At 42.2% G+C, this 14,733-nt stretch overlaps 1 protein-coding gene, 1 non-coding gene and 1 pseudogene across 25 annotated transcripts in view; 1 reads left to right on the forward strand and 2 right to left on the reverse strand.

The window, feature by feature from the left end:
* Positions 1–14,733, forward strand: part of TNRC6A (trinucleotide repeat containing adaptor 6A) — a 206,973-nt gene that overhangs the window by 157,287 nt on the left and 34,953 nt on the right. For 18 of the 24 annotated variants that reach the window (XR_012035613.1, XR_012035614.1, XR_012035615.1 and 15 more), the window contains 4 exons: positions 7,480–10,062; positions 11,420–11,596; positions 12,923–13,098; positions 14,277–14,309. Coding sequence is in view for 21 of the 24 variants with exons in the window: in XM_072836208.1 (XP_072692309.1) it covers positions 7,480–10,062; positions 11,420–11,596; positions 12,923–13,098; positions 14,277–14,309 (2,969 nt within the window). In the remaining 3 variants the exon portion in view is untranslated. Of the gene's footprint in view, positions 1–6,594; positions 6,705–7,479; positions 10,063–11,419; positions 11,597–12,922; positions 13,099–14,276; positions 14,310–14,733 lie in introns of those variants that run through there. The other 6 variants (XM_072836215.1, XM_072836220.1, XM_072836226.1 and 3 more) reach the window with 3 other exon arrangements.
* LOC140638598 (large ribosomal subunit protein eL37 pseudogene) lies at positions 1,535–1,885 on the reverse strand (annotated as a pseudogene).
* On the reverse strand, positions 2,109–2,212 carry LOC140639287 (U6 spliceosomal RNA). The gene has a single exon (XR_012036059.1). It is a non-coding gene; the product is annotated as a U6 spliceosomal RNA (small nuclear RNA).

Consider the following 14,733-nt stretch of genomic DNA (forward strand, 5'->3'; position numbering starts at 1 on the left):
GAGACTTCTCTTCTGCAATTGATTTCCTAGAGCCTCACGGTATCAGGCTCTGATAGTGCCCAAATAACTCTGAAGTTGGGGGACTTACAGGTCTTTATGTAATAGAGGATGTGGGGGTGCTCATTTGGCAGTGTTGTTCTTGTAGACCCGTGTGTTCCAGCTCACATTTTATCATCCAACTGGCATACGTTCTGAAAAGTTAATAGAGAAAAAATACCCATATACCCTGCGCCCAGATCCAGCAGTTGTTTATGTTTTCCCATCTTCAAATGCATGCCTCCTTTCCACCCTTACCCTCACCTTCCTCTTCGACCAGACATGTACACCTTCCCCATCATATGTACATATGTATGCACTCATATGCACATTCAGTATACTTCATCTTTAATACTGGAAATTCCCTGAGAATAAGGATGGTCTCTATACAATCATGATACCACAATCCATTCCTAGGCAAAAGGGGACACATTAAGCAGATCCTGTAATAGGTAGTTTATGTTCAAATTTCCATTAGTTGTCCCAAGAATGCCGTTGTTTATTTATAGTATGATAGCATTTATATAAAATATAAAGCTGCTATATTGCTTAGGGATGAGTTCAGATAGAGCATTTTGAGTGATTACCACTTAGTGACCCAGTGGGGAAGGAAGGAGATGTGATCAGAGAAGGAGTACACAGGAGTTTTCTATACTAGTTATTTAAGGGAGGGGTATGTGGGTTTTGTCTCTATTACTCTTTACAGCCTTTACTACATTTGAATTTTTCTTTTTAGGGAATCTCTGGGAGAGTTGAGCTAGAATGATAAATGACCAAGAAATGGGGCCTTTTTTTTTTTTTTTTTGAAAGGGGCCTTTTTAATGAAAATAAATAAATAAATAAATAAAAATAAAAAGTTTTTATCCATATTATCAGTACCTCAATCCTTTTTAAGATTTCATTTATTCCAGAGAAAGAAAGCAAGCATGAGCGGGGTGGATGGGTAGAGCAGAGGGAGAAGCAGACTCCCTGCTCAGCAGGGAGCCTGATGTGGGGGGCTCGATCCCAGGACACTGGGACTATGACCTGAGCTGAAAACAGATGCTCAACCAACTGAGCCACCTAGATGCCCTTCCAGAGACATTTAAAGATGAAAATACCATCCTCCATCTGTGCTCTTTACTGTCTTTTCAATGTGGTATCCATCTTTGATGTCGTGGAATTTGCACTTCTTGATCTTTACTGGTACCCTTTCCCCCTAGTCGATAAACATAGTTAAGCTTGTGTCATCTTTTAAAAAAAAAATTTAAACCCCCAGTCTCTAGGACATGTAGACTTTCTCTCCTTCCCCTTCTTACAGAGTAGTCTGTAGTCTCTAATGCATGACTTCAGTCCTCTGTAATCTGGCTCCTGCTCACTTGACTAAAATAGCTCTTACTAAGGTCATTGGTTTTCTGAATGTCAAATCCAAGCTTAGTGATTTTCACATGTAGCTGTGGTAACAGACTTTTCCTTTTTCATTGTTATAGATACCTACCTTTTTTTTTTTTTTTTTTCCTTTTTAAAACCAGAACGTTTATTTTGACTAATCGTTGAAATCCTTAAGATGAACTGGATGCTGCAACAGCTGCCCTCTTGGGCTTAGGTGTCGTTCCTTCACGGAATCCATGCCTGAATCTGCGGTATACAATTTTTAGGTGCCTCATTCGACCGGTCCCAGTGGTATTCCATCTTTTAGCCTTGGCGCTCCAGTTATACTTTCTCTTCCGCTTGGCAGGGTAGCCACACTTGCCACAGGTGGACTTCTGAAGGTGGTAGGCCTTAGAGCCACAGCGGCGGCACAACGTGTGCGTCTTATTGCAACGCTTTCCGAACGATGACGTCCCCTTCGTCATCTTGTTTCCGCTGCAGACCCTTGATACCTACTTTATTGTTCACTTCCTCTTCCTTAAAGCTCTTTCATTCTTGTTCTTTTCTTTTTTTAAGATTTTATTTATTTATTCATGAGAGACACAGAGAGAGACGCAGAGACACAGGCTCCATGCAGGAGGCCTGACGCGGGACTCAGTCCCGGGTCTCCAGGATCACATCCTGGACTGAAGGCGGTGCTAAACCGCTGAGCCACCAGGGCTAAAAATATGGAACGCTTCACAAATTTGCGTGTAGTCCTTGCACAGGGGCCATGCTAATCTCTGTATCGTTCCAATTTTAGTATATGTGCTGCCAAAGCGAGCACCATTCTTGTTCTTTTATTCAACTAGTTTTCAGATTTTATTCTCTCCCATGACTTTGCTTCAGATCTCTCCTCAGTTTTAGATTCATTGCTTCCAGATGTCTTCAGCTGATGTTGGGCCCCTCAAACTCCACACATCCAAAATTGAACTCCTCGTCCTGCCAGCATGTCTTTCTGGGTTCTGTTGCTCAAGAGTTAGCACACCCATCACCTCCCATCTAGAAATCTTAAAATCATGTTTGATTTGCCATCTCCATGTCTCCCAGGCGACTGGTTTCCCATGTCCTGCTGATTTCAACTCTAAATGTCTCTCAGCCCTCCTCTCTTGTGTGCTCAGGCATCACCGCTGGCTGAAGGCACTCGCCATTCGGTCTAAAGCAGCAGCCCCTAGATTGTCTTTTATGGCTGTCTCCCGAACACCTTCACCTCATCTCTCAAACCAGAGACCAGTCATGATCCATGCATCACATTTGGATGGTAGTATTGCATTTGTCATCTTTATCTAGAACAGAGGATGGTTTGCAGCCCATTTCAGTCAAGTCCTGTTGGAAGTCTGCCATGCCCATTCATTTACATGTTAGCTCCGGCTGCTTTCAGGCTACAATGGCACAGTAGTTGCCACAGAGACCATCTGGCTGGCAAAACTTAAGATATTCACTAATTGGACCTTTACAGAAAGAGTTTGCCAGCCCCTGGGCTAGAGGCAGAATAACCAAAAGAAACATTTTGAACTTTGTCACTGAGTGCTATTTGAAACTGTGCATGTCAGGTTCTCTCATATTCCCAAGTGATACTGTGTCATACTTCCCCAGAATTACTCTAAAACCAAAGTACATTTACTTCTGAAGGACTTTCCCTTTCTGGTGAGAATGAAAGCCTTCAAGGCAGAAGGCACGTGTTTATTTTTCTTACATGCTGTATATTTAATAAGAAAAATAAATGAATTTTCCTGAATATAAATTATTCCTGAGCAGATGATACTGTTCCTTTACAAATCACTTGAATTATAGCCAGTCTTTGCTCTGCCCCCACATACCCTCTTTGATCTTTGTGAATAGGTGCTATAGAAATGCACTATTGTTCTGACGTGTGGTGCTGGAGCTGGCCCCAGTTCTCAGGTAATTTTGTGTGAAAATAGGAGCTTGTGGTATTATTTTGGATTTCCAGTGCTCTTTGGCAATGTTCAGTCTTCCAGATCTTCATTTGCCTAATATCAGTGCAGTCTGTAAAAATTTCTATTTTGCATCACGCTCAGTAAAACTCAGCTGTCTCCCTTTCCTCCCACCAGCATGGGGCTTCAGTCTACTGTTTCTCACTATTTCCTGGAAAAACTTAACAGGATTGTTAATAATGTTCTTCTGCGTTTATCCTCTGGATCATTTGTGATGATGGGTTTTAGCTTCCTGTCTGTAAGGGAAACATTAAAATTTTCACCTCTCCCAGTTCTGAAAGAGTCTGTCTCTGTGAGACATACTAGTTGCGATTGCTGAGGAGTCCTGTTCTTTTCACAGCTTTAGTTGGACTGGGATATCCCCACCTCTATCTGAGCTACATGTTTTTCATAACCAAAAGGTCCTTGGCTGAAACACGGTTTTCGAATTTTGGGTTTTTTTTTTTTTTTTTAAGTATCAAGTGATTTTCAGATTAAAATGAAATTTTAGCTCATCAATGGTGAGATGATGTCTTTCATTTTCCTAAAATACACAGGAATATATAGCAAAAGACAAATTTGGACCACCTTCCCCTGCCTCCTCTGAACTAGGTCATGACCAGATTCTGAGAGAAATTTTTACTAACATAAAGTTTGGTTTGCAAAATGGATCCTGCTGTTTGCTGGGGTTTTTGCTTGCTTCCTTGCTTTTGATTTATTCTGACATAAAATGACTTCACATTTTGGGTAAGTAATCAAATCTGTATCCTTTCTTTTTGTGGTTTCTTTGCTTTTAGGTATAAAAAATTCTCATTTACTGATAACTTTTTGGTTTCATCTTTTAACACAATCAGATGAGATTATTTTTGATAAATAGTCTGATTTTTTTTTTTAAAGATTTATTTATTTATTTATTCAGAGAGAGCGAAAGAGAGGCAGAGACACAGGCAGGGAGAGAAGCAGGCTATACGCAGGGAGCCTGACGTGGGACTTGATCCGGGGTCTCCAGGATCACACCCCGGGCTGCAGGCGGTGCTAAGCCGCTGCGCCACCGGGGCTGCCCAAATAGTCTGATTTTTAAAAATCTTTTTAAAGTATTGAATTATTCCTTCTCTCCTACTGATTTAAAATACTAACATTTGATAAATACTTGGGTCGCTCCCTGGCTTACTCATGCCATGCAGCTGAAGCTTAGTTACTCTGGCAGTGCAGCACTTGTTAGCTGTTGCATGACCCTGCAGCTTCCCCCTGTCCCCATCCCACTATTGAGATTTTCTTTTTCATCCTCTCATGTTTTATATGAATTTTTAAATCACTTTATCCATGCTACAGACTCCTGTTAGTAATTTCTTATAATTGAATTACACTTTAAGAAAGAATATTATTCTGTCTTCCTGTTCAGGAACAAGTATCTGTACTTAATCAAGTTGTCTTCTGTGGCCTGCAATAAAACGTAATCACATATAACTTTAAATATTTCTGTTAGCCGTATTCTAAGTTGCTTTGTGATTTTTGTGGCTGTTAGAGTTAGGTTCTTTTCTCAATTACATTTTCTTGTCAACTACTTCTGGTATATAGGAAAACTATTGCTTCATACATGTTAGCTTCTTTTGTTTCTTTTCCACTATCTTTACCCTTTATTTCTGGGTCCTCTTTCATTGGTCAGTACTCCCAGCGCAAGGCTGAGCATTAGTGTTGATGCCAAGTACCTTGCCTTTTCCTGTCAGTATGGGAATGCTTCTGCTGCTGCACTGTTAAATTCCAGGTCTGTCCTTTTGTGTTCAGCCTAGGCGGTTTTGTCGAACATTCTCAATCTTCCTTTCTTACGCTTGCTCTGTGGAAGTGGCAAGAAACACACATGCATGTGAAAAAACAAATAATGGGCAACAAGTACTTTTACTCGACGTCTTTGAGGTGCTGATTGATGATGGTGATGGTGGCTTGGTTGTTAGATCTGGAGAAAAGTGGATGGATTTGGGGTTCGGTGGTGGTTGGGATTTGCCATGCACAGTAAGCAAGCAAGGATAAATCTTAGGTTTTAGGAAACTTACTGAGACGAAGAAAACCAGTAAAGAAGCAGAATTTTTTTTCTCCTTTGGGAATAGGCATCCGTGGGGGAATGATCCAGGAGTTAGTATTCTGTTTGAGACAGGTGCAATTACTGTTCTCACTTTACAGATGAGGAAACTAAGATACAGAAAGATTGAGGATCTTGCCTGTGATCATATAACTAGGAAATGACAGAGCAGCTTTTAAGCCCAAGCAGTCTGACTACAAAGTTGTGCTCTTAATCACTATACCAAACTGCCACTGGTGGAGCATTTCTTTGAAGCTGGCACTGAACTAAATACTTCACATAGGACAGTATAGTTAACAGCTGGGTAAAGAGGTACTGTCTGTCTCCCTGTTGTGCAAATTTGGTCATACAACTGCTGCAGAGAGCCCAGACTTGAGTCTTGGTGTCTGTGGAGTTTCAGCAATGTACTTAGCCACCTTGCTTTATTACTCAATGCTGAATCCTGCTTTCCTCACCTGATTTTCTGTAACTTAGCCTCTGGGCCTTCATTTATTTTCCCAGCTACAAAGTAAAGGTAGTATCCGGTGCTTTAGGGTTGTTTCAAGGAGTCAGTGACAAAAATGCAGAGAAAACACATGATCCGTGGTCCTGATTGATGATACTGCTGGTGCCGGTGTTGATATATTGGTTTGTTTTTACCCCATGAGACAAACTGTTCGATATCCTGTGTTTCATGAGGAAAATGCTTCTCATGGGCACTGAAAGATGATGACAAACTTCATTTGACAGCTTAAAAAAATGATTCCCAACTGGGAGTGGAGATAAGAGTTTGTTATGGAACTTTAAGATTCATGTAATTGGTGAATTATGTATACGCCTTTAGTCTCTCTTTAGTCTTTTTTCTGCTCTTCTTTCTAACTCCTAGTTTTTTAATGCTTGATGATTGTGCTTTGAGAGAAATGATGGAAGATGAACCTGATTTTCTATATTTGCAGTACATTGGTAGTGAGTTACATTTGTTTTCTAGGCTTGCAACTCCTAGCAGTTGGTTTATTAGGTCTGGGATGTGAGGATGTGATTTGAACATGTATGTTATTTAAAAGCACTACGTAGGATTCTGAGTACTACTCTAGTTGAAAACTACAACATAAGCAACCCCCTAAAGACAGTCTAAATGCAGACATCTTATGCAGGTTAATATCCCTGAGGAACTTTTAACTACCAGATCCTTAAACCGAATGAGAGGAATGAATCTGGGGAAGTATTAGAAGCATGAGAACTGCCTGCCCTCTACCTGCAGGAAGATAACTAGATGATAATGTATAGCGGTGAGTCCAAGATTATAGGATTCTATGACTGATCATTAATGATGTTCAGTGTCAGCACTTGATTTTTTTAATCATCATAATTCTGTGATCTCCTAAAAAATATGGCTATGAAGGTAAATTAAATTTTTATGAAGGAGAATGCAACTAAAAATATTTGTACTTGCATGCAGTATTTCAGGTTGAACATAAACACTAATGAAATGGAAATAAAATGGGAAAGAAAGGCTTTGTAATTTTTATAAACTTGTTCTAATACCCAAAACCGTTGTGTGAAAAAGCTCCTCTAAGAAAGGAAAGACAGGAAAGGATTTCTCATATGTTTCTAATACATTTAGTCAAGTTTGTCCTGCTCCTTTGTCCTTACCCATCTCCTTCCCAGCCCCCCCTTTTTTTTCCACGTCAGGCCTCTAGGCCTGGGTTGCTTCATTATCCTAATACATTACTACAACCTAGTTCTTCCTGACACTAAAATTCTTCTACTTGCTGATAAGTAATAGTTTGTTCATTCAGCAGCAGATCTCTAATGAGAGGGACTCTTGTGTTCCAGGTACTGCCCTAGGCTCATAGGATAACATCAGTGAATAAAACGCAAAATACCCTGCCTGTGTGGAATTAATGACTAGATAAGGAAAGTTGGTAGCTGGGATATAATCCGTGCTTTTGTAACCATACTGCCAAGTATCAAATTTTGTTAATGTCGAGGAACCACATATGTTTATAACATTTCTCATCTTTCCAAGCACTTAATAGTTTTTGTATTTCTCCTTTATTCTAGATATAAACCACAGTACTTCAGGATCCCATTATGAAAATTCACAGCGGGGACCTGTGTCTTCTCCGAGTGACTCTAGCACAAATTGTAAGAATGCTGTTGTAAACGACTCCCCTGAGACAGAAGCATGGCCCTCAGTCCCTGGCAGTGATCCAGAGTTGGCTTCAGAATGTATGGATGCTGATTCTGCCTCCAGTTCTGAATCAGAGAGAAACATCACTATCATGGCTTCAGGGAGCACAGGTGGTGAAAAAGATGGCCTTCGGAATAGCACTGGACTTGGTTCCCAAAACAAGTTTGTGGTTGGTAGCAGCAGCAATAATGTGGGCCATGGAAGTAGTCCTGGGCCATGGGGTTTTTCCCATGGAGCCATAATAAGCACATGTCAGGTCTCTGTGGATGCTCCTGAAAGCAAATCAGAAAGTAGCAACAATAGAATGAATGCTTGGGGCACTGTAAGTTCTTCATCAAATGGAGGGTTAAATCCAAGCACTTTGAATTCAGCTAGCAACCATGGTGCCTGGCCAGTATTAGACAACAACGGACTTGCCCTCAAAGGGCCTGTAGGGAGCGGTAGTTCTGGCATCAATATTCAGTGTAGTACCATAGGCCAGATGCCTAACAATCAGAGTATTAACTCTAAAGTGGGTGGTTCTTCCACCCATGGTACCTGGGGAAGCCTTCAGGAAACTTGTGAATCTGAAGTAAGTGGTACACAGAAGGTTTCATTCAGTGGTCAACCTCAGAATATTACCACTGAGATGACTGGACCAAATAACACTACTAACTTTATGACCTCTAGTTTACCAAACTCCGGTTCAGTACAGAATAACGAACTGCCTAGTAATACAGGGGCCTGGCGTGTGAGCACAATGAATCATCCTCAGATACAGGCTCCATCGGTTATGAATGGCACTTCCCTTTCTCATCTTAGCAATGGAGAGCCAAAAAGTGGAGGCTCTTACGGTACTACGTGGGGTGCCTATGGTTCTAATTACTCTGGAGACAAATGTTCGAGCCCTAACGGCCAAGCTAATGGTGACACTGTGAATGCAACTCTAATGCAGCCTGGCATAAATGGGCCTATGGGCACTAACTTTCAAGTGAACACAAATAAAGGAGGAGGTGTGTGGGAGTCTGGGGCAACGAATTCCCAGAATGCATCGTGGGGAAGTGGAAATGGCGCAAATTCTGGAGGAAGTCGACGAGGATGGGGAACTCCTGCACAAAACACTGGCACTAATATACCCAGCGTGGAGTGGAGCAAACTGCCTAGCAATCAGCATTCCAATGACAGTGCAAATGGCAATGGTAAGAAGTTTACAAATGGATGGAAATCTACTGAGGAAGAGGATCAGGCTTCTGCCGCATCTCAGACAACTGAGCAGAACAGTGTGTGGGCCAAAACAGGAGGTACAGTGGAGAGTGAAGGTAGTACAGAAAGCACTGGACGCCTCGAGGAGAAAGCCACTGGGGAAAATCAGAGTAGAGATCGGAGAAAAATTGATCAGCACACATTACTCCAAAGCATCGTAAACAGAACTGACTTGGATCCACGTGTCCTCTCCAACTCTGGTTGGGGACAGACTCCTATTAAGCAGAATACTGCCTGGGATACGGAAACATCACCTAGAGGGGAAAGAAAGACTGACAATGGGACAGAGGCCTGGGGAAGCTCTGCAACACAGACTTTTAACTCAGGGGCATGTACAGATAAGACTAGCCCTACTAGTAATGATACCTCATCTGTATCGGGGTGGGGAGATCCCAAACCTGCTCTGAGGTGGGGAGATTCCAAAGGCTCAAGCTGCCAGGGGGGATGGGAAGATGATGCTGCTGCTACAGGAATGGTCAAGAGCAATCAGTGGGGGAACAGCAAAGAAGAGAAGTCCGCATGGAATGATTCGCAAAAGAGCAAACAGGGATGGGGTGATGGACAGAAATCAAACCAAGGGTGGTCCGTTTCTGCCAGTGATAACTGGGGAGAAACGTCAAGGAGTAACCATTGGGGTGAGGCTAATAAGAAATCTAGCTCAGGAGGTAGTGACAGTGACAGGTCTGTTTCTGGTTGGAATGAACTTGGTAAAACTAGTTCTTTTACTTGGGGAAATAACATAAATCCAAATAATTCGTCAGGATGGGATGAATCTTCTAAACCTAATCCTTCCCAGGGATGGGGAGATCCTCCAAAGTCTAATCAGTCTCTAGGTTGGGGAGATTCGTCAAAGCCAGTCACTTCTCCAGACTGGAACAAGCAACAAGACATTGTCGGGTCTTGGGGAATCCCACCAGCAACAGGCAAACCTCCTGGTACAGGCTGGCTGGGAGGACCTATACCAGCCCCAACAAAAGAAGAAGAGCCCACAGGCTGGGAGGAACCATCCCCAGAATCCATACGTCGCAAAATGGAGATCGATGACGGAACTTCAGCTTGGGGAGATCCGAGCAAATACAACTACAAAAATGTGAACATGTGGAACAAAAATGTCCCAAATGGCAGCAGCCGTTCAGACCAGCAAGCACAGGTACACCAGTTGCTACCATCTGCAAGTGCCATCTCAAACAAAGAGGCAGGCAGTGGCTCTGGTAAGTTTTCATTTAATGGAGTCTGATGGTGTTACAAAATGTTTCACAGTATTGTAAGCCTCCTTTCAATGTACCGGGTGCTGTAAGATTTAACAGTATTTGCATATGCGCACAAAGGGCTTTCCCCCCTCCCTCCAACCCAGGAGGAGCTTCTAGTGAATAAAAGAATGGGCAAGGTGTTTAACATCAGGAACCGAGCTCTGTCTGTGGCCATGTTGGTTGTGAATCTCCCACACTCCGTTCTCTGCTAGGAAGACAGCAGAAGGTAGAGTTGGGAAAGTGGTATCTGTTGGGGATGCTGTACACTTCTCAGTTCTTCTGAGTCAAGTCGTTACTTACTTTGTTTTGTTATTTGATTACAGAATCCCCAGAAAGAAAACAAGCATCCAAGTACAATATTCTCTAAATACCCTGTGCTATATTTGGCCTTGGAAGGGATTTATTTAAGTAGGCATGAAATCCAAGTCTATTAGTTATACAGTGTGTATGTTTGTGTGCTCAAAACATTTGATAATACCTTTCTGGTGTATTCCCACATATTCCCACTCTCATAACAAGGAGCTAATTCCTATCTCTGCAGATTATCTTGACAACGACATTTTCATTAAGTGTCATTGGAATGCATTGTCTTTGGTAATGGAATAATAAGCAGTCCCGTTGGAGGGATAGGAATGTTTTCATGAGCTAACCTTTCAGCATCTAATTCTTTTCCCCCCAGGATAGTTTATGGTATTTGGATTTAATTCATAGAAGAAAGAGGTATTCATCTAAGGAAAAGGCTGTTTGAGTTCTTTTGAATGTTGTTTATGGCTTTACATTAGACAACCTGATACCTCTGGATTTTTAAGAAGTGTTGTCCAGCGTGTATAAAAGTAGGATGTCTACCTATTGTTGGTATTGTAGTTAATTTTTTTTGCCCCAGAATAGTGATGTTGAAAGGTTGCACTTATGGTAAAAATCGTTTATGTACACTATTACCCAACTTGATTACCTGCTTGGATTTACTAGGTTTGCCTCAGATTGACTTGACTTTTCCAGGAATTAAATTCATTTTCAAAGGAGGATAACTTGCCATAATTAAGGTCATTCAAAAAAAAGTCCGCTCTACACCCAGAGGGCAATTATGAAATAGGTGATGGAAAAAAAAAATTTCACACCGGTAGTTAAATTATGATGATGGGAAATGATTTGTCTTCTTTGCATAAAACAGAAGCCATTGTCTTTGCCCATGCCCATTGCAGCATCATTATTCAGTCTGTGAATATGAACGTCTTCATCTTTTGTTCCCTGAGTACTCCTTATTGCCCTGCACCACCCTACCTTGTGCTGATGACTTCTTTTCCCACACTTTCTAAAGGCTGGGGTGAGCCCTGGGGGGAGCCTTCTACTCCAGCCACAACTGTGGATAATGGTACTTCAGCATGGGGTAAACCCATAGACAGTGGTCCCAGCTGGGGGGAGCCCATTGCTGCAGCATCCAACACATCCACGTGGGGCTCCAGCTCTGTTGGTCCTCAAGCATTAAGCAAATCTGGTAAGTTATTGATAATTCCTGGTGGCTCTTTTGTCACAGTGGTGATCTCTTGTTGACTACAATTAAATAATCAGATAATGTTTGTATCATTGATAAATGTATCTGTGTATCCTACTATGTGATTTTACTGTTTGTTTCTTTGAATTTGTAATTTGATTTGCTCTTTTTAGCTTTCTGGATGTTCTTGTCTTTCCTTAGAACTGTTAACTATAAGGATTTGCATTTACTTCACCAAATCGAAGTTCTCTTTTACCAAATCAGATTACCTAATCAAGCAACTTTCATGTTATCCAGCATTAGAGACAGGTTATAGAGTAATGTGGATGCATATCCAAACTGTCTGGCTCAGTTCCAGATTACTCCCTGAATATTATACAGAAAATCAACAAAGTTCAGGAAAGACCTGATTCAACATTCAGATGAACATCATTACTATCCCATAAGTTGTATGTGGGGTCCCCATAGGAATTCCAAAAGCTGAGTATCCAGTTGAGATGCTTTCTGCTCATAACTTGCAATACTTTCTGGCCATTCTCTTTGAAAATATATATCAAAATGAATTCTTTGAAATTTCCTCGATCCTTTCTGCCCTGTGTGTTGCCATACAGATTGTTGAGTTTGAACAAGAAGGCCATGTTTAGGAATGGTCTGTTTGTAAAAAGAACGGGAGATACTTTTTTTCCTTTCCTTTTTCCTTTTTCCTTTCCTTCCTTCCTTCCTTTTTTTTTTTTTTTTTGTAAAGTAATCTCCACACCCAGCAGGGAGCCCAGTGGGAGGCTTGATCAGGACCCTGAGATCAAGACCTGATCCGAGGGATCCCTGGGTGGCGCGGCGGTTTGGCGCCTGCCTTTGGCCCAGGGCGCGATCCTGGAGACCCGGGATCGAATCCCACGTCGGGCTCCCGGTGCATGGAGCCTGCTTCTCCCTCTGCCTGTGTCTCTGCCTCTCTCTTTCTCTCTGTGTGACTGTCATAAATAAATTAAAAAAAAAAAAAAAGACCTGATCCGAGATCAAAAGTTGGACACTTAACTGACTGAGCCACCCAGGCATACCTGATTCACTCAGGTGGTGTAGAGCGTGAGACTCTTGCTCTCTCAGGGTCATGAGTTCAGGGTCCATGTTGGGTGTAGAGATTACTTTAAAAAAAAAAAATCTTGCTTAGTGGAAACTTCAAGTATAAAACATAGATTCCTACCATGTAGATTTGTGAAGGGAAATAAAAGTGGGGTTTTTCCTAGATTCCCCACCCCCATAATGAGTGCTTGTTCTCCAGAAAGAATTGTTTGATTAAATCATGTTTCTCTTTGTATCACAAATCACAATCAGGGCCAAAATCTATGCAAGATGGCTGGTGTGGTGATGATATGCCATTGCCTGGAAATCGCCCCACTGGCTGGGAAGAGGAAGAGGATGTAGAGATTGGAATGTGGAATAGTAATTCATCTCAAGAGCTTAACTCATCTTTAAATTGGCCTCCATATACAAAGAAAATGTCATCGAAGGTAAACATTTCAAGGGCAAAGCCCTTGAAATTTTCAATTCCAAAGGTAGTTTACCCTCAGGAAATTTATGTTCTTCCTGCCCATTTATGGCAATGAGTACAGGCCAGGCAGTCCCCAATTTAGGTATAGCCTTTTGTATGGGCAGCCACCTAGAAAGCCATAAGACTGCAGGAACTTCCTTTCTCCCCACTGCTACAGCTTGGGATTTCTCTCCTCCTCTCCCTCCACCAGTGCTGCCTGGGACAGCCCCTCACCCCAAGGTGGGCTTGCAGCGGTGGGGGTGAAGAGAAGGGCAAATCTCCATGTTGACTTTCCATCCCCACTGCCAGTTCATCTCCAATTCCGCTTCACCCGCAGTCCCCAGCCCTCCCCTTTACCCAGAATCGGTGGCTTCCTTTTTCATCCCCCATCTGTATCCCTTCCCCTAGCCCTAAAGGTCCTGTGACAAAAATCCCTAGGAATGAGCCATTTGATTTTCCTCTGATATGTGGACAAATCTTATTCCCAAACCTGTTGAGTACATCAGAGTCCTATGGCATTTGTTACAGGTACAGCTTACTATATCCCAGGCCTCCTGTAGTTTTGGAAATTGGACCCCATATGTCTCTGATGCAGAGCTAGAGCTGAGAACCACTGATGTAGAGCACTGTCTCTTAAGAGGTGGTGTTGGATGCTGGTGCCAGATTCTCTTGGGGACCATTTTCAAAATATGTGCCCAGACCCTCAGGTGGTTCTCTCCGCCTCACTCTATTTGAAAACTGGTGTGCGCCACCAACCCACCGCCCCTACCCCCCTACCCCCAGCCCCCGGGATCTTAGAGGTCAAATATCCAGTAGTTACATTAGTTGGCCACCAGGGTCCCTCCCTTTTAATCCTGGGATTCTCAGTCTAGGACCTGCCATTTTCATTTAAAAAGATGTTGCATTTGGCTGAATTTGCCTATTGCCACTGCATATAGCTTATGAAATGCTTTCCCATATTTTACATAAGCCATTTGATCCTCATGACCTTCTGAGGTAGAATACCGATGAGGAATTTGAGACTGTCAAAGGTGGTGACTTGCCCAAAGATGCATAACTAGTTGACAGAGCAAGGACTTAATTTTAGGTCTTCTAATTCCAAACCCTGTGTTCTTCCCACTGGACCATGCTGTTTTGTGACTTTGTCTTTCCTTACAGGGTCTGAGTGGCAAAAAAAGGAGAAGGGAAAGGGTGTGTAGCCTTTTTACTCTTTCTCCTTTGTTTCTGCTAGTAAAAATCTTTTAGAAAGCAACTGCAAACATTTATTTAGCTTCTGCTGTGTGCCAGGTACTGTGCTTGGTGCTGGGGGTTCAGAAACACTAAGAAATGAGCTGCACCTTCGAGGAACTCAGAGTCTAGTATGGGACAGTAGGAGAGCGCTAAGGAGTGGCCACTTGAGTTTGGAAGATGCCTGCGGGTGGGATATGCTAAGGAAAAGAGTAGCCTGACATACTAAAGTGGAGAATTTCTGAAAGAGGTGATAGGAGATCTGGCTCTATAGTTAAATTAAGGCTAGATTGTAAAGTATTTTCAATACCATGCCAAAGAATTTGAACTTTATTCTAAGATATGGAGCCAATGAAATTGCATAGAAGGCAACATGACCTTGGGCTTT

The sequence above is a fragment of the Canis lupus genome, chromosome 8 (genome assembly GCF_048164855.1).
Source record: "Canis lupus baileyi chromosome 8, mCanLup2.hap1, whole genome shotgun sequence".
Classification (NCBI taxonomy): domain Eukaryota; kingdom Metazoa; phylum Chordata; class Mammalia; order Carnivora; family Canidae; genus Canis; species Canis lupus.